At 41.4% G+C, this 27,317-nt stretch overlaps 1 protein-coding gene across 2 annotated transcripts; it reads left to right on the top strand.

The window, feature by feature from the left end:
* The first annotated feature begins 565 nt into the window (after positions 1-565).
* Positions 566-27,112, top strand: clip1b (CAP-GLY domain containing linker protein 1b). 2 transcript variants are annotated; one of them, XM_071898441.2, is made up of 23 exons: positions 566-642; positions 3,687-3,883; positions 4,750-5,130; positions 5,233-5,366; positions 5,512-5,636; positions 5,794-5,995; positions 6,110-6,307; positions 7,204-7,307; positions 7,495-7,555; positions 9,017-9,121; positions 10,234-10,395; positions 10,724-10,819; positions 11,275-11,332; positions 11,472-11,569; positions 12,961-13,035; positions 18,165-18,271; positions 20,863-20,908; positions 21,125-21,168; positions 23,564-23,651; positions 23,788-23,953; positions 24,092-24,144; positions 24,933-25,045; positions 25,149-27,112. In XM_071898441.2, exons 2-23 carry the CDS (start codon positions 3,796-3,798, stop codon positions 25,384-25,386), a joined length of 2,742 nt encoding a protein of 913 aa, XP_071754542.2. In that variant the 5' UTR covers positions 566-642; positions 3,687-3,795; the 3' UTR covers positions 25,387-27,112. The 2 variants fall into 2 exon arrangements, with proteins under 2 accessions (XP_071754542.2, XP_078145016.1); XM_078288890.1 differs by lacking the exon at positions 9,017-9,121.
* The last annotated feature ends 205 nt before the right edge of the window (positions 27,113-27,317 follow it).

Below are 27,317 nucleotides of genomic sequence, written 5' to 3'. Positions count from 1 at the left end.
TGGCTCAGGCTCAGCCAGAGTGAAGTTCAGATGGCTGCCTTCAAGTGCTGAAGGAAATATCGGTATTCCGATTAAACGCACATGAAACACACAACACAGTATGGGAAAATGATAAATTTCTGTGATACATGAATTACTGAGATGCCAGCTTTAAGGGACGGAACGCATGGAAGTCGAGTCAAGTGATGTGAAAGCGATGCAATTTATTATTCTATGTTGTTGTTTGTCATTGAGTCTACATAATTATTATTCTTGCATGTTTCAATTTTCACTCTTAGTTTGAATCTTAATTGTCACTATTTTTATTTAATAAATCAATTAACCATCACTATCTGATGTGCAGATTCTGCTCTTCATTCTGGCGTTGCAGGACAGACCAGCTCTGTGTCGCCTGATTTCTAACATAAAAGAACAGCCACCAAAAAACAAACCGCTTCAGTGCGCGACAAATCTTATATACGACTTCGCAGTTTACGATGAGCACACGAAGGCAGCACAAGTTTCCAAGGTGACGTCAGGGTCTGTCAGGCTGGGCTGGGCAGGGAAGAGCGGTTTGATATTAACGTTAAACCTAGCGGTACAAGGTACGCTGCATTTATTTACGGCGTCCGTAACAGAAACCCGTTTCATCAGAAAGACCAAGTAAGCCATCACAGTAACTTTTCTTATGCTCGTCTGCTTTTATTTTCTTTTTATATTCTGTGAGTAGCTCGCTAGTTGCCTAACGTTAACCTCAGTTATGCTATCTCGCTAATCTCTAGCTAGCTAGCTTTCGCAGCGAGGAGCGAATTCCAGCAGGGACTGGGAGCTACAGACTGGGGCCCTGGCTAGTACCTGGAACAAAATATGGCATGAGGGAGGCTTAAACACTTGGAAAGCATTGTAAATCACCACCAAATGACATGTTCGATCAATGTAAGCACCGTGAAATGAAAGTTACAGTATGTTGAGGGAAAAGGAGTGTTGTGGATGAGTTACACCTTTACAGAGATGCCCTTATTGCAGCAAGTAGAATGAGCCCAAACAGAAACAACATGAGCCAGAATCATCTGTTTGTCATGTAAAGCAATGCACGTATCTGTGATAATATCGGAAAGCACAAATGCTAGAGACAAATGAACACTAGTCTGTGATGCTATCAGACCCTGGCTGCACGACATCAATTTTTGACAGCTGTAGGTGTGCATGTTGTTTTGGTCTGGCAGCGCTGGCTGGGCGGGGGGAGGAGCGTTGAGCTACACAGCTGACAAGCCATCTCATTTTACCTGGTCATTGCATTGGATCAGTCTGAGAGTCTGAGACATTACCGTTATTATTCTGCTATTGTGTAATCATTACGCTATAGCGCGTGTAATGTTAACAACAAAAGAAAAACGTAGGAAAAACCAAGGCACTCTTCCTCTATCAAAAAAATAAAAAATAAAGCTGTCTTTATTAGGGTGGCACACCAACAAGGAAATCTAATAACAAATTAGCCATGATGAAGGTACTCATCCCAAACGCTAAAGTGTGGCTAATATGTTTTTAGATTTCCTTGTTGGTATGCCACCCTGATAAAGGCATTTTTAATTAATAGAGGAAGAGTGACTTGGTTTTCCTTCCTCATGTTTTTCTCATCAGAGCCCCATCCAATGAGCACCTTCCAACTATTTTACTCATTCTTTCAACCCAGGCAGCGCTCCAGACATTGTGCCATTCTTCTTAAAAAAAACTTGTGCATTGTCAGCTGTCAAATAAAATACGAACTGGAACACATTACACAACTCTGACAACCTGTTATTACAGTCACACTTCTATATTAAGTAGCAGGCCACAATCAGAATCACTTTATTAGACAAGTACAATAAATCCGCAGGAATTTGTCTGTATGGCATTACAGTTACGGGTAAAACTGTACATACTGGCACCCATGGTACAAAGTCAGCAAGACCTCACATTCATTACAAGGGGACAGTGCAAGACATACAACAGGTGGTAAACCATACATGACACTCAGTGTACAGTGGGGTGGTTATACAGCACTGAATAGGATGAAATTCATTAAAAAGTTATGAGCGTTATGAAACAAAGAGATGAATTCCAGAGACAGAAAAGTAGTGTAGTATGTAAAGACATGCAGACATTTATGAGTGTGCTAACAGTCTTGAGTAATAATAAATAGCTTGGTAATGGCATTTGACAGCAGTGCGGGCAACACATTTAAGCGTGTCCTTGGAATAGTAGGAGGAAGAAGAGAACCAGTCTGTGAAGATGCTTTTGATTGTTGACCTGTAAAATTGCTGTGAGACATTGAGCTTGCAGCAGCAGGAACTGACTTTGTTGGACTTCTAAGCAGGAAGTGTTTTCCTCCCATTTGAGGGTGTTGGTAACAGTGGAAACTAGGAGCATGAATGATTCAGCTCACTCAGAGTTCAAGTTCACAGTTGAGCCACTGACTTCCAGTGGGTGATGAGCAGGTGGATTCCTTCAGAGCTCAGTCTTCATCCCCACAGTTTTGAGCTAGTTTATCCCCAGGTTGTTGTTGGCGCCCTATGATGTGAGACGGTCCAGCCTTCTCCTATGTGTGGACTCCTCATTAGGCTCGCTCGGGTGGTTTTGTCCTTAAACATGGCAGTGTAATGGACAAGTGACAGCATGTACAGTCAGTGGTGTACATGGAGTGAAAGAGGGGAGAGAATACACATTCCCAGATGCCCAGACACAGATGTAATAGGTTGCAAATTCTTTTGTTTTAAATTATTATTATTATTATCATATGTGACTTTTTGCCTATTGATAGGTAGTAGTAGACAGAGGTCTTTGAAACTCCACTCAACTATGGCCTCCATAAAGGCATTTAGGTAGGGTTTTTATGTGGAATAATTTCTCAATAACATGCATATACAGAGCCCAATTTGTCCTGTGTTTTTGTTGTATAGTGCAATTCTACTTGTTGCTTTGTGTTGGTACACAGTGTCCTCTCTGTGTTGTGTGAGTAGTGTTTGTGAGTAAGCAATCTGCATTGTTGTTGCTCTGTCTGGCTGTTGTTTTCAGTGTTCATACTGGTATTGGTACCATGAAGTTGCTACCGATATACAACAATGTTTTTGATTCCATGAATAAATATAAGCATTTCAGGTTCAAATTTCTGCAATTTGCTTCTGCAAATGAATGCACATCAAAATATTTCATTAGAAAGTGTCCAGTTGTATAGCTTTTTAAAATGAGTAGGTGAGATACTTTATGTCGGTTATATGCTTAGTTTTGATGAATGTGTTGCTTTGTTACATTAGCATCGCAAGCTAGCTTTGTGACAAAGTAAACCTTATGGTGCAATACTTTTTGTATTTTCAGTTCCCTCTTTTCAAAGTATGCCAAATGGTTGTTTTCTTTGGTGGTATTTCTATTTGTTGGTTCGTTGCATTTCTACTATGTTGTGTTTTTCTGAGTTTATTTCATTACTTTTTTAGTTGTATTATTTATGTCGTACGTGGACTGGTATTTTTACAGAAGTCAAAATTTTGGTAATGTGACAACTCTAATTCCATGCAGATGCATTCATACAAATGGATTATTCTAACAGATGTGTAGTTATTAAAGAGAAACACTTTATAAAGTAAACATTTATATATAACATTTTATTATAGGATGACTGTAGTTTTTTCCTATTTAATTGATTCGGTGTACATTTTTGTTTGGTTTTCCAGCTCTATTCCGTCAAGTTGGGGCATTGTTGGATGGTGGGGAAGGCCGAGTCCCCCACCTTGATCAGGCCAGACGCCCCGCAGCTCCCCACCCCTGGACAGACAAGGAGCCATGAGTACAGGGAAGCCTAGTGGACTCAAACCTCCCAGCAAAATAAGCCGCCCAGCTGGGGTGCCAACGAGGACATCCCCCTCCTCTGGTGAGAACCACAAGAAATTATTCAAATAATAGATGAGGTTCAGTAACCGTGGAGGACATGATGAGTAATTCTCTATTATTTTAGCTTTCATAATGTTATGTCAGAATGTAATGAGTAATGATCACATTCAAATCAGCCTAATCCTATCACACACAATAAACCACAGACAGTCCTAAACAGGAAACTTAAAGGAAAATACTGCTTTTTCTATTTAAGATGACTTCCTTTTTCACCTCTATTGTACCATAATGTGATTTCCTGTTGCATGGGTTTGTGGTCATACTTTGCGGCATGTTACCTTTGATTATCTGTATTTGTTTTTACTTGTTATTGTCAGTTGTAATATCATGTACAATATAGACTTTTACAGTGTAGCAACAGTGTTATCACATTCATCAACATGCCTTCATATAGTACAGAGAAACAAATAAAATAAAATAAAAAGGGAGGGTATGAGAGAGCATCTGACAATAAATTCTTGTAGACACTGAAGGGGTCAGTAATTATTGTGAAAGAAATAATAAAAGTTCTCACTCATTGCATTAATAAACCCATTTCAAGTCTCCATCTGTAAATAAAAAAATCAGTCCTGGGGAGGTGAAATTTGTTTTTTAGTTGTTCAAATGACTTCAGACTTCTGTCACAGGACAAGTTGGAGAATCTGTAGTCAGACCACTTTTTGAATTCTGCATCTAGATGGGAGGGTACAAAATCCTTAATGGAGCCTAGACTTGTTGGGGGAGATTGATCTAGACAGTCCAAATGATGACTGTATGTATCTCCTTATTCTTAAGGTAGACCTAGTTCATTCACCTATTCTAGTTTATTTTATAGGAACATCTAGGAATCTATTTAATCTATTTCAGGTACTCCAAAGCCGGTTCCTCCAGAGAAGCCCCCTGGCGGCGGGACCTCCCCAACCCAGGATGGCGCTGGGGACTTTCAGCTAGGCGAAAGGGTCTGGGTCAATGGCAACAAGCCTGGGTATGTGCAGTTTGTTGGGGGCACGCAGTTTGCCCCCGGGCAGTGGGCAGGCATTGTGCTGGATGAGCCTATTGGGAAGAACGACGGGTCGGTGGCAGGGTTCAGGTACTTCCAGTGTGAGGATGGGAGGGGGATATTCACGCGGCCTTCAAAACTATCCAGGACTGCACTTCCAGAGAAGGAGGCGAACGGGGGGCAGGCCAGCCCAGCACAAGCAGCCTCTGCAACAAGCGAGCCTGCACCTGCTGGCACTACCTCAACCGGTAACGTAAAGCAAAATTATTAGTGAAAATGCAGATGAACAAAGATTTGTACTTGTTTTGTTACATCATGTAAGCACACTAAACATTGTATTCTTGGTTCAGTTCAGGGCACTGGCATAAAGACAAGTGGCACACTTAACCGAACGCTCACCGCCAGCGAGTCGGTGTCTAACCTTTCAGAGACAGACTCGGTCAAGAAGAACAGAAGAGAGCTGAGGCTGGGAGACCGTGTGCTGGTGAGACGCTCAGTATTTGAACCCAAGATTAACAGTTGGCTTTTGAGCAGCAATTTACTAATTCAGCCAGGCTTAACAATTATGCTGTTTTACTATAATTTTTTCTCAACATTGTGTCTCTGCTGGTTTGTGTCTTTGTGTGTAGGTGGGGGGTACCAAGGCAGGAGTAGTACGGTTTCTGGGTGAGACGGACTTTGCCAAAGGAGAGTGGTGTGGAGTGGAACTGGACGAACCGCTCGGCAAGAATGATGGAGCTGTTGCAGGAACCAGGTAGCGTGAACTGAGATGTATAAAGTCAAGTAGCAACCTGTGACAATTCTGTAATTACTATTACGGAAAAACCTCCCAAACCAGCAGATATCAGTTCTGTTGTGGTTTCGGTCGGTGCCTGGCTGTACGGTGCAACTCCTCTTCTTTTTCTTCTCAGATATTTTCAGTGCTTGCCCAGGTATGGCCTGTTTGCTCCAGTCCACAAGGTGACACGCATCGGCTTCCCCTGCACCACCCCTACCAAGGGTAAGAGCTCACGGAGGAGGTCTACCCTCAAGAGGAGCCCCAGCGCCTCCTCCATAAGCTCGCTCAGCTCTGTCACCTCCTCTGTCAGCGGCAAGCCCAGCCGAGCGGGACTGGTAAGACGCACGCAACGCTCTACTTGCACTCTAAAAAATCTCTTGTTGCTCCTGGAAAACAGCATCAGCCAAATGCATGAAATGTAAAACGTGAATGCGTCTGTCTCCGTCCAGCTGACAGAGACGTCCTCTCGGTACGCCCGTAAGATTTCTGGCACCACGGCGCTGCAGGAGGCTCTGAAGGAGAAGCAGCAGCACATTGAGCAGCTGCTGGCCGAGAGGGACCTGGAGCGATGCGAGGTCGCAAAGGCAACTAGCCACGCAGGAGAGGTGCAGCAGGAGCTGGCCCTGCTGAGGAAGGGACAGGATCAGGTCCGATACGTGTACACATCAGTGTGCCAGCTGCTGTCAAACAAGAGGCTAACAATTATGGCGCTTATTAAGGCTAACAATTATGACTAAATCATAAACATGCAGTTTAGCAAGAATTTCACTTACATTTTGTACCCCATTTATTTGATAAATAAATAATTGTTTATAATGCTAAAACTATTATCAAGCAGTTGTCAATTCATGATACTTTCACCCTTGTCTTTTATTGCTTATGTCTACCACAATCCTAAGAATTGCTTGAAGAATCACTTTGCCAATTTCAAAGATTCTGTCTATCTACTTTGTTATTTGGCTAAACATGGCTATAGCTACAGAATCAAACTCTAATTTTCACTTGTGAAACTACTTTCTTTCAACAGTATATCAGTGTACTGTGTTTTAGGGTATATCTGAGGTAGGCTAGAGCTACATCTTTGAAATATTTATGCCCTGGCAAATATTATCTCTGAGTCAGTAGGTCATCATGCTATAAATGTCAGGTTTTCTACAAAGTGCATTATTAGAATACAGTGGAAGTCATTGTAAAAGTGTCCCCAGCCTGTTGCAGGTAGAACCACACTGTAATAATCATGTGAAAAGTAGGACTTTTAATTAGTGGCTTCATTGGTACACCCATGCCTGTTCCACTTTGTGGAACAGCTGAAAACTTCAATCCAAGATTAATTAAATTTGAATCTTTCCTTTTAGACTGCATTATATATTTATGTATATTTCATTCTCAGCTCAAGTTCTCTGTCAGTCTGTTTAATATCAAATTATATGAATTCTGCTGCAACTACTACTACTAAAATATGAACTTATTAATTGTAATATTATAATAATGATATTATGAATGTATGTTAATGTCATATGGAATTGTATTATGTGTGTGTTAGTATGCGGTGGAGATGGAGGCCAAGCTGGATCAGCTGCGAGCCCTGGTGGAGGCAGCAGATCGAGACAAGGTAGAGCTGCTCAACCAGCTGGAGGAGGAGAAGAGGTGAGTGGTGTGGGTGAGCCTGCAGTCTGAACACGGTACAGTCACACCATTAAACTACAATGGACTACAACTAACATGGGTACACTAGGTTTAAAACACATTTCTCTGCGCCACCATCAGATATGTACAGATACTGTTATTTTCATAGAGGCGAAATTGACAGAATATTACTATCCCCATTTGACAGGAAAGTGGAGGATCTACAGTTTCGTGTAGAAGAGGCATGCATCACCAAAGGAGACCTTGAGGTAACCAATAGTCTCTCTCTCTCTCTCTCTCTCTCTCTCTCTCTCTCTCTTTCTCTCTCTCTCTCTATCTCTATCTCTATCTCTCTATCTCTCTCTCTGTCTCTCTCTCAAAACTGAGTTAGGCAGAGGTTGACCGATTATGGGTTTTTCAAGGCCGCTACAGATTTTTTGAGTACAATAAAATTGATAATACTTTATCAGCTTTTTTAAATAAAAAATACAATTGTGAGTTTATGTTTACTCTGAATGAAATGTTAAATATACTCCTCTGGAATTAAATAGAATAAGATATAGCGGCACACTGTCAAGCCACGTCTAAATGGAATTAAAACAATTATCAAGCAAGTTGTTTATATAATATTTTTGTGTGAATGCTTGACAAATTAGATGAATATAGTCATTGAATTTATTGTACTTTACCGATTTGTTTTTACCCCAAAATAAGATTAAGATTACGCTGATTAAGCCCACTAAAAACAAAAATATTATTGAGAGACAGCTCCAGCGAACAGTGCCAGTGAATAGATTTTCAATGCCATAGCACATAATCAGCGCTCACATCCACTTACTACTGATTATGTATTCAAGCTTTAATCAGCCGAACTCATAAATCGGTCGACCTCAAGTCTTAGTGTACATGACTTAACCTCAGTTTGGATTTATTTCAGTTTAACTTTAATTCCCAACTATTGTTGCTCTCTGTTCTAATGTTGTTTAATACCAAATGAAACGACTCTAAATGCTAAATAACTGGCCACTGATTAGCATTACCTCTGAGCATTTCCTTTTAAATGATAAGAACTGCTGATTTAATCACTCATTCTCGCCAAGCTGTTTGTTTTTCCTGCATTCTTTGAATCATTAAATCACTATGTCTTGTTCGGACACTCGTCTCTCTTCCTGCTCGTTTACTACTATTATTCATTCGTGCTTAATTCATATAATCTTCCTGTCCCGCATTTCTACCCATTTGCAGCGCTTGCATTCCCATTCTCACTTCATCTTTTCGCCTGTCCTCGAAAGCTCTTTGTGTCTGCCTTGCCTTGAGTCTTTTCACATGCTTTCATCTTGCTCTCTTGCCTGTATTGTCTGCATCCTCTTCACTCTTTGGAGAAATCGATGTCTGAAGACTTACATCTATGCCTCTCCCTGGACACTGGAATAGAAGCAAACAGGTGTCAGTCTTCAGTGAGAGTCTTCAGAACAGACTGAGCAAATTATTTAAGAATCAGTCTGATTTGGATTAAGTTTGTTATTGGACTCAATTCTCATCACTAGTCCATTGTTCACGACCCTTTGATACAATTGAAACACTGGGACTCATCAGTGTTTTCTTACTTACCGGTCTTCTCTTTTAAGTCGTCTTGTTGTCTTCTTTCTGTCTGTGGCACAAAGCTGGCATGTCAGTGTTGCATTGGTGTATGTTCTCCTTCTCTTCCTCTTGCTCTCTCTTACTAACAGACGCAGACCAGACTGGAGCATGCCCACATAAAGGAGCTTGAGCAGAGCCTGCTCTTTGAAAAGACCAAAGCTGAAAAACTCCAGAGGGATTTAGAGGACACTAGGGTAATGCTGGAAATCTGCCCCGGTCCCACAGTAGGACTGGGTGATGCGCTTTTCCCCAGTAGGTTTAAAAATGGTAATGATGTGCAGCATATATTGAAGGCATCACAATATAGTATGCAAGTTGTCAGATGAACCACAAGTTGCTCCCCTAATGGCCTAGTCTATTATTAGCCTTGACATAGGGATATTAAAATTAGAGAATTCACAGATTTAGCAAGCCTTGAACACCCCAATATTGCTCCACTTGAATGGAGAGGGCAGTAAAGAAATAACCTCCACTACAACAAACCTCTGGTGAAATTAGATTTGATCTGTTTATCAGACTCGGACCAAATTGTAATTGCAGCAGTGTGGCCTAAACGGTTGTCCTTTAACCAGAAGGACCAAGGTTTGAACTCCCGTGAGGTCAAGTGTCTGCCATGCACAAGTGTTCTTGAGAAAGTCACTGGACCCCTAGTTGCACCTGGTTCTCTTTTTGGTGGCTGAACCTGTGCTCTGGTCTCCCTATGGAGTGGGACAGGTAAAGAGTTGAATTTCCTTCTCAGGGATCAAGAGTGTCTAAAAAAAAAAGTATGGTTTGTTTTAGCCTTCCTGGGTACCAGATGGGTGGAGTTTGACATCAGGTTTGGATGCCAAAATGTTTAAACATTCACAAGAAAAAAAAAAGTAAACTTAGTATACCTTCTATGATTAGGGTCCACCCTGATGTGTCAATAAAATGCTTGGCAAGAAACCGAGGGCATCACTGAATGTCTATTTATTTGATTCTTTAATTCTCTATGCAGTGTAGATTATTCAGTTTGATAATGAATGCACTTTTCTGTTTCTGTCTGCATAAAATTGTGTCCCTTTGCTGTTAAATATGTTAGGGTATCATATTAGTAGGAAACAGTTTCTTTATCAAATTCGTTAATTTAAACTCGCAGTCTTTGTGAGTGACATCCAATTTTTTGCTTGTGTCTTTTTATTGGTGAATCCCACCCATCTCGTACTCCAAGCAGGTTAAAGCAGTTGTAAATATTTATTTGCAGCTCTACTGTCTGTTATTCTCTTCTCTCTGTCCGTCTCCCTCTGCCTTGCCCTCATGCTTCCTTTCTGCATCGTGCCTGCAGGTGGCCACGGTGTCTGAGCGCTCCAGGATCATGGAGTTGGAGAGGGAGGTAGCGGACCTCCAGCTCAGGCTCCGGGCGTCCCAGCAGACAGAGGACGCCGTGTCTCTGTCCCAGCAGCAGCTCGGCAACCTCAAGGCCCAGGCACAGTCTCAGGAGAAAAAGGTTGGTGGAGGGTATCACAGACAGTGAAAATTTTTCCAACACTGATGTTCTGCTGAGCCAGTACTGAACCACAACTGCACAATAACGCTAGCTTGTAAAATGCATTACTCATCGGCGTCATGGTCATATAATTTATGCCATGATGGCACGATTGTAGCAAGTTCTATTTACAGCCCTCCTTTCAGCCATTATTGTAACTAGGACAATGTCCTTGATATGTGTGGTTTGTTTAAACTACCACCATAATGCATAATGTATAGCTCTGCTCGGATGTACGTGTGCATGTGTCTCCCTGTCCCCTACTGTATGCTCTATATGTCCCATACAGATCAGTGAGCTGAGTGTCGACCTGGAGAGCAAACAGAAAGAGCTTCAGTCTGTGCAGCAAGATAAGAGCTCTCTAGAACAGCAGCTAACTAGCCTGGTGAGAACACACACACACGCACACACACACACACACACACACACACACAGGATATAAGAAGGCAAGAAATTCACTACATAATAATCATGAATAATCCCATAAACACACACATGCACACACACATTAACACAAATTAGTTATTGCTTCAGTATTGCGTGTAGTATCGAAATATCTGATAATGTATTGTTTCTGCAGTACAGAGACAGTTATGTGACATTCAAAAGAGGATAATGCTTGTAACTGTAGAGTGGCCCAGGCATTCCTTTCCCATGTTTACGTCAAAGTGTTTGCTCTCGGGCATCATGAAAGCGACCCCGTCGAGAGAGGCAGCGTTTTATGCGCAAAAACTCGCATGTTTTCTGGACATAGTCATCTTTCCCTGGCTAGCTCCAGGTGGAAGAATGTTACTATGCACGTGTTTAGCTTGCAGTGAAGCTGCCGTTTCATCGTTTCAGAGACAAAAGTTTGACATAGCCGAGGACGAGAGCAGAAGAACAGCAAAGACCATGCAAGGTAAACACATGAGACTTATTTTATGCACATTCGAAATGCATTTTTTGTTATTTGTCATGACGGCCTATAGTCACCCTTACATTGGGAGAAGTGCTGATTAAGTCATGTTAGTTGATGTTGTCCCCTTGTTTTCTGTCAGAGCTAGAGAAGAGTGTGGAGCAGGTGAATAAAGACCACCAAACCCAGAAAGAGGAGAGCCATCGCACAGAGAAAGAGCTCCAAGACCAGCTGACACAGGTAGGTTTACATGTGTAGTCATTCTTGTGTGCAGTTTTCAGTGAATGTAGTAGAGCATGATTTTGGTACAACACAAGACTTAATTAAAAACACAGTCACTGAAACATACAAAAGCCACACAATGATACCATCCGCCTTAACCTCATTTAATCGGTCTCCTTATTGCCGTGCGTACACTGCACACAAAAGAGCCTGAGAGGGGATGTTTCTTGTTCTGCAGTCTGTGAATTGAGTCAGACTTCTGGCTCTCTCTACAGCTAACTGTCTGTGAATGCCGTAGCTGATGAATCAGCTTTTTGGCATTTGCAGACTCCCACCAAGATAGACCCACTCGACAAGCTTAAACTGCTTCTGGCTGTCAGCAGATTTCAACCAATTATTGGTGGCATTCTAGAAAGTTTATTTTAGCCATAGATGTGAAAATTTCACAAACAAATAAAATTTTGTTTGAAAACAAAGGACCCTTAAGTAATCTTTCCCTTCCTTAAATAATCTTCACTTCCAGGGTGCGTTCATTCAGACCTGTTGAAGCACTCCTACTCTAAAGCTGACTATGGCTTCAGGCTAGTGTAACACTGTTAATACATTACGAACACACACATGCACACATTACCCTCTCCTGTTTGAGTTTAATATAATATATAAAAGTATATTTCTCACATGGTTGCTTGCAATACTCGCAAGGTATGAACAAAGTTATTTACAGAATCAGCCATTAATCAAAGTAATATAAAAGGATAAAATTATGGCAAGTGTGTTGACAATTTAAAAGTAACATTACCAACAACAAGTATTTCCTCAGGCACATTCTTCCAAAGTTTAAGTAATGAGGGACATTTCTTCTCTCAGTGTCTGTTATATGAATCTGCGTGCTTTGGGCCCAGTGTAAGTCCACTGTGAAGTGGACTTCTGAAGTGGGAAAAGAGGCAGTGGAGCTGGGGGGTGGGACGGGGGGTGGGGGCTTTTGCCCTAAGGTCAGAAGAAAATCAGGCAAAACAGCTTTCATGTATTCTGCTCTCTCTTCATGGAATTCATTACAAATGGATGTAAAAGTGAAATAGCTGAAGAATCTTGAGGAGCTGTCTTTCCTTTTCTTAGCCGTTTATATTTTTATAAATTTTGACTTCGGTCTTAACTTCTGTGTGAGTTTGATTGTTTTTTGCTTTTGTACATTGTTGTATGTTGTTGATGTGCAACTTTTTGGATTGTCTTGATATTGCTTTCCTAGTCAGGTATCCCTTGCAAAGAGATTTGAAATCTTAATGGGACTATCTGGTTAAATGAAAGTTAAATAAATAAAAAAGACTTGGTTCAGAATTTGCAATGGCCACTATAGGGTGATGTGAAGCTAAAAGTAGTTATTATTATTGATGATCCATTATGTTTTTCAGGCTGCTGAGAAGTCAGAGAGGACAGACCAGTCACTTGAGCAACTGACCAATGAGAAGAGGGCACTGGAGACTCAGGTAAGCAGGAGCTAAATGGAAATGTATGGGGTGACATGTAGCTGCAATAGAAGACTGTGAATCCCACTGTCTCTGATGTCACCGTGTTGTCATTCGTATGCAAATATCAGCCTTTTATTAAGTTCCATTTTAGTCCTTGGTCTTCTAGTTTGTATGGCAGTGGCGGTTCAGGCATTTTATCTATGTTTCTTATGTAAAGTTGTGTGTGTATGTTTGTATGTATGTATGTGTGCATGTGTATTTATGTGTGTTTGCACCCCTGTGAGTGGATGTGCATGTGCACATGCATAAGATAAGCTTCTCAGGCCTGCAGGCTTTTTATTTCATATTCACATCAGGATTCCCACATTGACTGCGTGTGACGGTGCAAGCACTGGTCATCACATTGAATCAGCCATGCATGAAACGCTGTGGGCCATCACTCTTTTTCTCTCTCTCTCTCTTCCCTCTCACCCTCTTGCGTCCTTTTCAGCCAACCTCACTGTTATCTGTACCTTGGTCCTTTTATCATTTCCTACTTAATCCAAACTGTTCTTCTAAATGTTCAATTCATTCAATCTGGTGCTCTCTAGTGCCCCCTTTCTAAATGTCTGCGCAATAATATGTGTATTTCTCTATTGCTCTCTCTCTCTCTCTCTGTCTCTCTGTCTCTCTCTCTCTCTCTCTCGCCCCCCCTCATAACCACCCTACCTCCATCTCTCCATTGTGTGGACATACTGACCCCAGCTGCCTGTATGCTCCAGATGGTCAGTCTCATGACAGCAGTTGAAATGGATAGGAGATTAGAGTGGAGATAGAGACAGACCATAAGTGCACGCACACACACACACACACACACAGAATGTAGAGGGACACACACTATCAGCCTCAGGCTTTACCTCCCTCTACTGACTGCTTTGTGTTTGGTACTATTTTTGTCATTCCATTAACCATTTTCTCACACCGCATGTCAGTACCGCGACAGTACTCTCCTGCTGTGCTTCTGTAATGATTTAAAGAGGAATTTCTTTGAATTTCAACAGATTTTTAGATAACACAGTTACATATGTCTTTAATTTGCTACGATCTGGGGCGCCCCGGTGGCCGCGGTCATTTGCTGCATGTCCTACCTCTCTCTCTTTCCCATACCTTCCTGTCTCTCTCACTATCTCTGTCCAATAAAGCATAAAATGCCTGAAAATAAATCTTAATATAAACAATAATAATTTGCTACGATCTATCACAATATTTCAGTTATAGGGCCTAATAGTCCATTTACTACTTCTAACGTTGCTCAAACACTTCCTTGTTTACTTTGCTTGTTGCCGTTCTGTGAATATAAGTGATAATTGTGATTTCATACCTTGGACCGCCAACAGCTATTTTTCACTGCTTGTGTTGACACACTTCCAAAAGTTGTAATGCCGGGTGGGAGATATCACAGTCTACCAAAAAGTCCCACATATTCCACTTATAATTACCACTAGGAGATTGACGTGACGTCTTTTCACAGCAGTCAGCAAGTTTGTATTTACAGAACAAACGATAAACGGAGCATCAACAGTCTACTTGCTAATGAGCTCATGCTAGTTAACAAAACATATCTAACACCGCAGTGTACACAAGTTTCAGGCACTGGATAATCAGACATTGGATGTAGGAAGGTCCCATTGCAGTGTGAGCTTTATTGTGTTGAAAGGAAGTGTTTTAAGTGTTTTTTGGATTCAACTGTAATTAAGTGATGAAATCTTCAACACAATCAATCGTCATGATAGCAAAAACTAGGAAAATAAGGCCCAGGTTGAAAATAACCAGAAATATCCTTTAATTTTCTGCCTAGTCTTAAGGCGAGTTCCAATGTAGAAAGTGCTCTAAGTTACACCTAGAAATGATGCCCCTTGCAGTACGTCAAGGTAGTACAACATCTGGATGCGTAAATCCTACAAGCTGTTATAACAGTGTTATCAGAATTAACAGAAAATATTCCTCTTCCTCCAAGAAAAAATGTTTTTTGGGCACTGTCACAGTCACAGTGGCATACATATATATATATATATATATATATATATATATATTTATATATATCACTCACCGAGCACTTTATTAGGAACACCTGTACACCTGCTTATTCATGCAATTATCCTATCAGCCAATCATGTGGCAGCAGTGCAATGCATAAGATCATGCAGATACAGGTCAGCAGCTTCAGTTAATGTTCACATCAAACATCAGAATGGGGAAAAATGTGATCTCAGTGACTTTGACCGTGGCGTGGTTGTTGGTGCCGTTGAGTATTTCTGAAACTGCTGATCTCCTGGGATTTTCACACACAACAGTCTCTAGAGTTTACACAGAACGGTGCGAAAAACAAAAAACATCCAGTGAGCGGCAGTTCTGCGGACGGAAATGCCTTGTTGATGAGAGAGGTCAGAGGAGAATGACCAGACTGGTTGACTGAAAGGCTGACAGAAAGGCTTCAGTAACTCAGATAACCTCTTTACAACCGTGGTGAGCAGAAAAGCATTTCAGAATGCACAACACATCGAACCTTGAGGCGGATGTCACTTTGGTAGCCGGTTGACATCGAGCTGAAAGCTGATACCTACCCAGTATTAGTATGGTGTTCCTAATAAAGTGCTCGGTGAGTGTATATATATGGCATTACAAATTAAGTTTACAAATAAAGCTAACTCATTTCTGACAGACAGGCAGGAGTGTTCATTGGCACAACTGAACTGTCCGGGGACAAAGGATGACATACATAAAGGTTGGAGTGAATGACAATTCAATATATTTAAGATGCACATGCATAGAGGACGCCAAAAGGATCAATATAACATCACCATTAACAAAGTCTTGGATAGCAGCAGTTCTATCTCTGTGGAGTAAAAAACACACTTATGGACGCAAAGGCACACATTGTAGAGCGTTTGATGTGCAGGGATGCTGTTATGTCTGCCCCCTTTTCTCCCTGGCGCATCCATGGTCCCATAGGCTGTGATGTAATCCTGCACATGTCAGAGTGAGCTGTAGTGTGTGTGTGTGTGTGTGTGTGTGTGTGTGTGTGTGTGTGTGTGTGTGTGTGTGTGTGTGTGTGTGTGTGTGTGGGTGGGTGGGTGGGGGGGAGGGTGATGCCTGGTTGGGCAGAATATTGCTTTAGTGAATGGACGTTTGACCCAAGATCTGCTTCTCCTGTCTCGTGCTGTCAGACCTCTGTTGGAACATGTGTGTACAGATGCCACAACACAATGTTGCAGCGCATCATTATTACAGTATCGGAGTCTACGGTATGAGTGACAGCCGGTTTTGTCGTACACTTGTAATGTAAAGCATAGCAATGTTGACAAGTAGATAGCAGCTGATGCCTCTATCTGTGATTAGGGACCATGAATGAACCTTTTGGAGGAGCGTGTATGGTGTCGGAGGGAGAGGAAGCAAAATTGTGAACAGCAGACGGTGGGGGTGAGTGTGGGAGGAGCTTATGAGGGCTTACATAATGGCAGTGCTTTGCCTCTTTAATGCGAGTGTGAGAGCGAGGGAGGGAGGGCGCTCAGGCGACACGCTCTCGTTTTCTCCCTCTCAGGCGTGCACGACGGGGGATGAGAGCTGATGGTTTATTGATGCCTAGCTGGTGCTAGTCTGTGTATGTTATAGGTAGAGGGAGAGTGGCGGGATAGCAACAACACTGCTGTCTTTAGCAGAGGGTGAGAAGCGGCAGTGGTGAGCTTGGGGCCAGCTCTGTAGGTATGGACATAGCTGCTCTGCATCAGGGCTACTCCAGCAGCATCTACTCCCCTCGCTACCAGGTAGGGTTAATGTTTTGTCCTCAATATCCCTTTCCTATAGAGATCCACACGTGCCTTTACTGAATTAAACTCAACCTGATATTTATACCACTGGGTTTACCTGACAACTCTATTGAAGTTCCACACTTGAAAGAATCCACATGATAGGAAAACATGTTTTGTGCAGTTCTCCACCACGACAACATTTTACTGTCGGTGTGAGTAGAAAGAGGCGGTTAGCAGGCATAGGCATTCACTTTGTTTATGTGTAGTCTCTCTGCTGTTCCACTTGCTCTAATGAGCTCTTGTAAATGTGGAGCTGATACGATCAGTGTGCTATTGTGGGTGTTGATGGACTTTATATAGGATTGTGTACTGTAGTCTGTTGTCATGCCTAATTCAGGCATGTACCATAAACAAGCGCTGAAGTCTCAGATTGGCACTGACAGCAACCTCAGACAGTACAGATAACTCTGTGCGTGTGTGTGTGTGTTCTGTAGACTAGTTCTTGCTTCTGAGATGCACATAAATATTGACGTTAGAGGCAGCAACTTTGATCAGAAACTCACATGGAAGGCGGCAGAAACAGTGTGGATAACACCGTTGACAATGTGTTAATGTGCAAGAGAAACATACTGCAGATGGCTTGCAGTTTGGCTTGTCATGCATAGGGATTTCATTTCATTTTTATCCGATGCCAGCCGCAGTGAAGGCATTGATTCGGAAACCATACTTGTTGTTAGTCTTTTAAATTAATTATTGACCAGTGCTATTTTAAAACTGGTGAGATCACAGCACTTCACGTGTCTGAGACGCAGTTTGAACAGTCAGACTCTATTACGCAAGAGTTTTAGCTACAGAATGTAAAACTTGAAAAATGAAGAATAAAAAAGTTTGCCCCAGGTATTCATACACTAGAAGAAACTGTTATGTCTCTGGTATATGGTTTATATTAATTTTAACCTATGAATGGGGTCTCAAGGTATTATCTGTTTTAAATATAATCTGTGTTCTAACTCTAGCTTTTTGGAAGATGCAAAAGTCTTAAATGAGATGTGGGAATGTGATGTTGATTGACTCTGTTTGTGGTGTATGGAAAGATAAATACTGTTGTTAACTATAAAAAATACTTGTAGTGTCTTCTTTGGTAAACAGCCTCCAGAGACTGTGTGAGACTGTTAAATGAGGATGCATCTATTTCTGTAAACCACATCAGTCTAACTGCAGGAATGCTTAATGTATGTGACAAAGCATTAAGAGGAGCATGAAGAGAGCAATTCATCCTCCAGTGAGGGGCTTTGTTGTTCTTTTTTCAGTATTTTTTCTGTCTCCCTTTCCTTTCCTCCGTCTCTGTGACTTCTGCAGCTCAAGGCTCTGAACCAGCAGAACTCCAAATACCAGGAAGAGCTCAGTCTCTCTAAGGAGCGGAGCAGCTCGGAAAACCAACGTATTGGAATTCTCTGCAAGGAAATGTAAGTGCTCACGATAACCAGTGTGTTTTCTCCTCGTTTGTGTCTCCTTCAAATGTGACGCCAGCCAGCCAGTTCATTAGATTTGGTGTGTTTAAGTGGTTTCTAGAGATGGTTCATGGGAAACCAACAGAGAAAACAGATGCATCATAAAAAGCAACATATTCTTATCTTTATTACCAGTTTTTTGTACAGGGTAAAAAATATTCCATCTTTTTACCGCATGCTTTTTACCTCGCTTTGTTGTGGTTGTGGTGGATCTTCCAGCCTGATGTGGAGGTCTATTTATAGACTGGTGTGTAGCTGGATGTGTGCCTCTCTGTGTGCACGTGTGGAGGTATGTAGTGTGTGTGTGTGTTTGTGTGTGTGTGTTTTAAGCAGTCATTCTGCCACACCTCCCCTGAGTCATCAGGGCCCTGAGCGGTGATGTCAGAGCTCCAGATGGATATAATTGGCTGAATTGTAGTCATCAGTATGTAGCATCCTGAAGGAGGACTAGCGGGAGATGGAGATGCCATCACATTTCTGTTAGCTATAGCTTGTAACTACATACAGTAAAAAGCAATTTCATCTTCCTCCAGAATAGCCCATTATCCTCTCAGTTTAGATTGTCATTTGTCTGTTTTTCTATGTCAATAAGAAATGAATCTATATAGATAAGGGTGTTAAATGCCTTGGCTGTCTGATGATGACAGACGTAGCTTGGTTATATTTCCCCCCCCCCCTCCCCGTCCCGTCCTGACAATGTGTTCCTCCATCCTATCTGAGGCGCGTCCTTCCTCAGCCTCCTGCTGGGAGCGTTATGTAATCCCTCCGTCTCTCCTCCTAGGACCGCCTGGCTCCAACATGGCCACTACTCTCACTATGACCTCAGAGTGTGTGTGTGTGTGTGTGACTGTGTGTGTGTCTCTATTTGACTCTGCTTGTGTGTGTTTGTTTGTGTGGAGTCAATGTGGCTTTGTGGCATCTGAGAGAACAGCTGAGTGTTTTTGTGTTTGCATTTGTTAGTGCTGTGTGAAGTGCAGATTTGTTTATCTATTGGAGACAATAAAAAAGCCTAGATGAGAAGTGAGACCATGGTCTTTCAGTGTGTTTTTTATATTATGATTGTGACCCATCTTAGCCATTTGCTGAAATTGCATTTGGCTTTTGCAGTTAGCGATGTACTGCATGAATAAAAAGATACTTGCTATAATATACATTCATCTACATTGTACAATTTTGGATTAGCTTGGAAATGTAACTAAATAGTGGAGCAACTGAGTTCAAGTTGGTTTACCCTCCACTACATCTCTTGTTATATTAGAAAATAATTTTTAATATCCATCTAAATCAGTTTCTTGTTCACCCTCACAGAAAGTAACAGCAGGGAATTTTCATTTATACAGATTTGAACTGTATAAACGAAAACATATTTGTACACTGCAATTCGGCGGCATACCCCTTTAAATCAGCCTCCTCCCTGCCCTATTTGAGGGGATGATGCTACAGAGGCATGGTGAATGTAATTATACAGCAGGCAGCTGAATTCTTCACCCAGATGGTGCTCAGACTGGGCTATTTGTCACACGCAGCTTCAGAGTTCTCCCTATGACACAAATCCTAAGAATGACCCGAATGGAGCTAAACTGGATTTCTCTAGCAAAGCATTTGGTTTCACGATCCAAAAATATCCATATTCATAAATTACCAGACTTACTATCATAGCATCTTGCATTCAGGGGAGTAGACGTACTATATCACCACTGGATCTTAGCACTGTGAAGTGAGTAAACCACCCTGGGTTTTACAGTTGTCAAATCCTTTAAGATGTTTAAAATAAGATGGCACAGTAGGCTACATGAGCAGCAGGGATAGATAGATAGACAGATGGCTTTTTGAATGATGGGAACTAGTCTGTAGATTGCAAAGCCAAGCTATTTCAGTGGGTATAGCAGTAGCAAAGATGAGATAACTACACAGATTTACTATTAAGTTAGAATCAACTCAAGATGTTTGTAGTCCAAACTGTTATTTCCCGTGACTTTAATTGAATTTCTTATTTACTTAAATAAATGACTAGAATAAATTATATACTGCTAAGCCAATGCATTTTCCCATAGGCTTGGTTTGCTTTGATGCAATATTTCTACAGCAATATGTTTATGTGCATGAAATGTGAAACTTTAAAAGGCACTGGAACATTTGGAGAAAGAGATGCATATATAAAAAATTACTGTTTCTATTACCTAATTTGGGGGGTTTTGTCAAAACCCCCATCATTTTTGCACATTACCCTGACATGCGTACTTCAGAATATAATCTGACCAAGTTAAATGCACAAAAAATCTGAGCAGGTGCAGCTGCATTAGCACCACAGCAAGCATTCTGTGGATCCTGACCTCAGTGTTTCAGCTTGAAGTGTGTGTGTGTGTGTGTGTGTGTGTGTTTAACAGATGTGAACAGACAGTTAACATCTGGCACCACATCAGAGTTAAACAGATGAGCAGACTTGCTCTCAGTCTGAGAATGTGTTACATTGATATCACAGAGAATTGAATGTACATTCAGTGCAGTACAGTATGTCATTACTCCTTTCTCCTTCCTCCACTCAGTGAGGAGCTGAAGCTGGCCTCGCAGAAGTCTCAGCATCTTGAGGAGGTACTGACTGACCTTTCCTAAAATCTCATAAAAAATTCATATTATGGGAACAATGTTTCTTTCATCCTGTAATAGATCATGGTTTGTTGAGCCAGAAACCCTGTTTTGATTAATAGGTTTTGGCATAGTGAGGATTGACCACCTGCTGAACTCTTAAAGCTGAGACGGTTTTAGCCTGTTTTTAAATGCCTCTATAATTGTATGTTTGTGTCTCAGCGCAACGTGGACCGTAACAGCCAACAGCCAGACATGAGAAACAGGTAAGAAACTAGGAAAGACAAATACTGAAATTCTTTCTTATATTAATGCGCCCTATATGCTCAAGCAATGAGCAATGCAATCTTTACACAGAATTATCCTGCCATTGCCAAATGCACTGTTTCTATTATCTCAACTGTTTTGGATCTTTTAAAGGTCCCATATCATGTAAAACAGGATTCCCCTTGCCTCTGTGATTATAAAGGAGTTGGATGTGCTATCTAAACATGGTGAAAGTATTAAAACGCACGTTCGGCAACTAAATCCACACAATTCATATTAGAAAAGCGAGCCTCTAAATGAGCCGTTTGGACTTCCGTAACTTTGTGGCGTCACAAAGGTTCGCTCATTATCATTTTTGTAAGAAATAATAGACTAACAAAAGTGTTTTTTTCAAAGCGGTTGAGCGGTTGTCATTGTTTTTTACCAGAGAGTTTTCCCTACCTGTAGCTGCCGGGCTGCGGTGTCTCACGTTTTACTCTTGAAGCGGTTAGCCAATCAGAACAGAGGGTCGTTAATATTAATGAGCCTTAAAGACACAACGACAGAAACAGCCTGTTCTTGTCGTGTAAAAATGGATTGAGAGTGTTTTTGGTACATGACACCACACAAACAGCTTTTAATGGACCTCAAGACATAAAATAAAACACTGGAAAGTGCAGAATATGGACCTTTAATGTGCTCTGATGTTGTGATTGATGATTTAGTGCTGGAAGCCACAGCTTTTGCACTCCATTGCAGATTTACTTTAATGTGACTTTTACTGGCACAAGGTATACAAATTGGATATTGGTGCCTTTTTAGAAATCCATGTGGATGTGGCATTATCATGTAATTAATGATGATAGATTCCCCAGAAACTACAGTCGGTCTCAAATTTATTTGCCATGTACATTTACAATGTTATATGTTAATTAATGCTTATCACAAAAACAGTTTGCCATATCTGAAGGACAACAGTGTTTCCTCTGAGAATTTTGGACATCTGATAGGACATTTAGATGTATGTCTCTCTTGTGTATCTAGATATGTTTGATACTAGTTAATGCTAACCATTAGTTTGCTTAATAAAAATATGGCTTTAGTTTCTACAGTTTTACATTTTGTTGTTGTAACGCCTTTTTTAAGCCCATTTTAAGTCTGCACTTGTATTTTCTGCCAATTAGAATGGACACTCAGTCTTTGTGTAGTCTGACTGGTCTGTAATCAAAGGATTAAGCCCTCCTTAAAATATCCCACCACTAACACTGCTAATGCCAGAGCAGCGGTGGAGGCGGAGAGTGAATGTTGAACGACTGGTGAAATGATAGATCAATGATAGATAGATGAGGCAAGATGACAGTTAGGGATCACAGATTTGTGATAGAAGCTCGGAGAGACAGAAGCGAAGAGAGAGGGTTATGAAGAGGAGCTGACAGGACGGTTGTGTTGGCCAGAGGGAAATTAAGAGGTGATGGACAATTAGAGCAGAAATAACAGCTGCGGAGGGAGAGCGTGCCTCCCTGCTCAGGTGAAGAGAAGATGAAGAGACAGGCAGACAGACAGGAGCTGTGATTCAACACAACTACCTGCTTCACATCCAATAACATGTATCAAGATGGGTCTAACTGAGGTATTGTAGGTATGTCATCTGATAAGATTGGTTCAGAAAAAGATGTGAAAGCTCAGCCATTGCCCTTTATAATTGATAATGGAATTAAGATCCACAGTACTGTTGATCCATTGAGCCACAACTAAGCTGATTTTTGCTTGTGTAATATTAGCTGCGAGCAAAGTCATATTGTACCTGTCTGATTTGTTAAAGCAGTAAATTTATGTTGAATCAACAAAGCACTTAAGTTTCTGGCCATTTTATTATTTACTTATGCATAAGTAAATACAGCAAATTATTCACAGAAGCTGGATTTTATAACTCCATAAACATTGGTTCGATTCAGGAACAAGTTGGACTTGGATGACTACAATCACAGGACCTGTATGTGCCATATTATATATTGTTTCCAAGGAAATCTTCATAAGTATCATATAAAATTTAGAGTTGACTTGGCACAGATGAAATGAGAAAATCCAAGTGGGCGCTAAAGCCCTCCTTCTCTCCTAGAATTTCACCTTTGATAAACAGCCTTGTTCTTCATTATTTGGGGTTCCTTCCCAGCTGTTTCTGTGCAGCATTTATCTCAAGTTTGACTTCAGTGCAGTTTGGGAGCAGTCTAGTTTCTCCAAACCTACTGAAGTCTATTTTTGCAAGCTCCTTTTCTCTCTCTTTCTGTCTCTCTCACACACACACACATATACACACACTCACACACCTATAGAGTAGTGATCTGTTTCTGTCAGTCCCAGAGTGGGGTTTAGTGCGGACTTCTGCATCAAATTATTCTCTCACTCTTTCTACAGAGATTCAGAGGGGGAAATAAACTTCCAGAAATCCACTGGAGCCTTAATCTCAGACAAGGACCAGGAGCTGGAAACTCTGAGGAATGAGGTACAACACACACACACACACACACACACTTTCACTCTGTCTTCCTGTTTCTTAAGAACACCACTTTGATCTTATGTAAACTGAACCGTGCGAGGGACTTATCTGTTTGATGGTTATTGCTGCTTCGTCCCCGTAGATTGCAGTGCTGCGAGGAGAAAACGCCGTGGCCAAGACCCTGCAGTCTGCCGTGGAGACCCTGGAGAGAGACAAAGCCCAGCTGCAGAGCCGCGTTCACAGCCTAGAGCAGAGGCTCATGGGAACGCAGGCCTCAGAGGGAGAAGACAGAGAAGCTCCGTCCGCAGGTGAGGAGATGAGCTGCGATTCTTCACAACTCCACGAATGATGCATTACCCGAGGTTTGATCAGAGCGTCCGCGCTGTTCTGGTAAAGAGATATTTGAGTTTCAGCCTGTTTTCTGGTTTTCACTTTCGCTTCTGCAGGTGACGCGGCTCTGGACCGGCTGAGAGAAGAGAAGGAGTTTGCTGAGGGACAGGTACGGCTTATCCAAATGCATCTCATGTCTATATCAAACTTGATCATGTTCTCATTTGCGCCATGTAAACCTTCACATCAGTGCGATTTGGTTCATGGATTGAATCCTTTATTTAATCAGGTAGTCTGATTTAGATCAAAATCTCTTTTTCAAGAAAGGACAAGAAAACATGTATTTTACAAAAATGACAGACAAGTTCAGTCACAAAAACATTCGAACAACAGAGATAGACTGTAAGAGACAATCACATGAATCAAGGTTGTTAGAGATAAAAGCTTCAAAATCAGTCTATATTGAAACAAGAATATGCCAGAAATTAATGCTTTAAAAACACTCAGGGGAACAACAAAGTCTCACTTCAAAGCCCTTTGCAAATCATTCAGTTTATAAGGTGCATAGTAATGGGACCCAGCCTTGCCAAGTTCTGTATTCATGGGTGCAGTATCTTAATCGAACCAGTCCTGTGATCTGGTGCTGTAGTTAATGGATTTAAAAGCAAGCAGAGGGGAAAGACGTTGTGGGAGATTTGAAAGTAGAGTTTTATAGATGAATATAATGCAGTGCAAATCCCTTCTTGTTCTTAAAGAAGACCAACTCATTATTTCACAATGGTGAGTATGAAATGTATTGATAAACTGCATCTAGCGGCTTTAGAGCGGAAGGGGCAGAATGCATAATACAGAATATCTCCATAGTGGATTGTACAGTGATTTGGACGATTTGCTTCTGTGCAAGAATCCAGTTTTAATTTTGAGTTTATGCGACCGTTGTCCGGTCGTCTCCCGCAGATCAACTTTCTGAACAGTGTGATTGTGGACCTGCAGCGGAAGAACGAGGAGCTGAAGATCAAGCTGAAGAAGATGGCTCTGGCTGAGTTCAACGGCAACGACGGGACAGACGGGTGAGACACACAGACACCCATAATTGTAATGATGACATCTCTATTGCACTGAGCAGACTGACACCCGTTATTCCTCTCTTCTCCCTCCCCTCTCGTGGTCCAGGCTGGACGAGGGCGTGTCGAAGCGGGAGAAGAAGCCCCCCCCTCCGCGCCTGTTCTGCGACATCTGCGACTGCTTCGACCTCCACGACACGGAGGACTGTCCCACCCAGGCCCAGAGCCCCGACTCGGTGCCCCACTCCACCTACCACGGCAACCCGGCCGACCAGAGGCCCTACTGCGACATCTGCGAGGCCTTCGGACACGCCACCGAGTCCTGCAACGACGATCAGACCTTCTAGAGGTTTCCACACCGACGGTGAACTCTTTAACTCCATTTTAACCCGTTGTCCTCTCCCTTTATTACAGCTCCTACCGTCCAGCTCATGCCTGACACTAGGCCTCGCACAGCCAAACAACAGATTTTCCATATGTATTTTTATATTGTATTTATGTATATCACTGTCATCCACCGTCCCGATCTAAATCCTCTATCCCACTAAAAGACTCAAAAAGCTAAACTGTTCTGAATATAACGCAGAATGCTTGTCCAAATATGCTGCTTTGGTGCAATATCGATGTTTTGTAAGAAAAGGGATCCATCCTCTGCACTTATTTGTTTTTAATGTGTGTTCTTTTGCATTTTATTTTGTTTTTAAATATAGCATGGGTGATGTTCGACATCCGCTCTTATCGGGCTTTATTTGTTAAGTAACAAAAAAAGAGGGAACACAGTTCAGCACAGTTAAAAACGAAGGGAGAATGAAGCACCGGACTGACGCTTAATGCCTCATGACATTCCTGTCTTCTGTATGACATTCCATTGTCTTTACGGCTGAAAACCAATCAGAGAACAATACTGCCATGTCAGATGTTTTACAAAGGCCTTCTGTGTTAACCTGTGGAAAAGTATTGGAGGACACAACAATACTGTGCAAGTATTTAGCGTAAATTCCCCTAATAGATAGTATATCTAACAACACAGTTTAATTACAAACAATTGCGTTCGTATACTTAAGCACATTATGTATTAGAGAGATTTTCATGAAGGAACTATACAGCGTTATTGCGTACTTACACTCCTTTTCCATAGGTTAATATACAGGTTAACATACTAGAATAAGGCCACTGTAAAGTAGATACTGAGGGTTTGTTTTAGCTGGCGATGAAGTTGTTGTGTTATGTTATTTATTCTGTCTGGTTATGAGGTTGGTGTATTCGAGATCTGTCACGAACCACAGTGATATGCATACAGGGAAATAAGCTAGCACTGATTCTAGTGTATAGTCTATACTAGGACTACTGTATTATAAATGGGATTTTAAAACACGTCTTGCTACATGTTAGAGGAACCCACCCAGATGAAGACTATAGAAGCCTCTAGTAACGTTGTATTGCACTGTCCACTTTAAAGATTCAGCATCCAAGACACTTAAAAACTCTTATTCTAAAGCAAAAAACATTGGGATTTTATCAAAGGTCAATACAGATTAGTAAAATATGTACTGTCCCATTTTATATTACCTGTGGATTTCATATATTGTCCTCTTAAAATTCTACCTGTATAGCGACGTCAATTTGAATTATCTTAATGTTCTTAAGCACAAGTTTGGATCATATTGAATCTTCCGATATAACAATGTATAGTATATGTGACTAACTAATTGACACTTTTCTTTGTAAATATCGATCAGAAGTTTCCTTCTGATAAATGTGCACATAGTGCCATGGAACAAAAAATATCTCTTTTGTGTACTGTATTTTATTTTTCTGCCGTGTTGATAAGATTGACATTGTATGATACGGATGTTTCCACTCCGGGGAAAAGCCCACCTGTATAGATATTGACTTTTAACACATTGTGTACTTTCTACTTCAGTAAGTGATGCGTCTAACTAGTGCAATGTTTTATATGTAACACTTTCAGGCACGTCTATAAATGGTTTCTTAACATTTCGCAAAGTGTTCAAACCATTTACAGATGTGGACGTATTGTAACATGTCACTGTTTTCTATGTACTGTATACTCCTAACAGTTCAATAGAAATACTATGAAAAATACACAGTCTCTGGTTGTCGTTTGCACTTTTTTTTCCTGTCAGCCTTTCATTTTACTGCGATACTATTTAACCAAGGCAGAAGCACAAAGTAGGCCTTTGCCTTCTACCCACAGGGCAATGCGAGCAGATCTACTGCCTCTCAAACAGCATTAAAGCCCACTTATTATCCCACA

Source organism: Centroberyx gerrardi, chromosome 2 (genome assembly GCF_048128805.1).
Source record: "Centroberyx gerrardi isolate f3 chromosome 2, fCenGer3.hap1.cur.20231027, whole genome shotgun sequence".
Lineage (NCBI taxonomy): Eukaryota > Metazoa > Chordata > Actinopteri > Beryciformes > Berycidae > Centroberyx > Centroberyx gerrardi.
The sequence above is the reverse complement of the archived record's forward strand: the minus strand, read 5'-3'. Positions and strand labels throughout refer to the sequence as shown.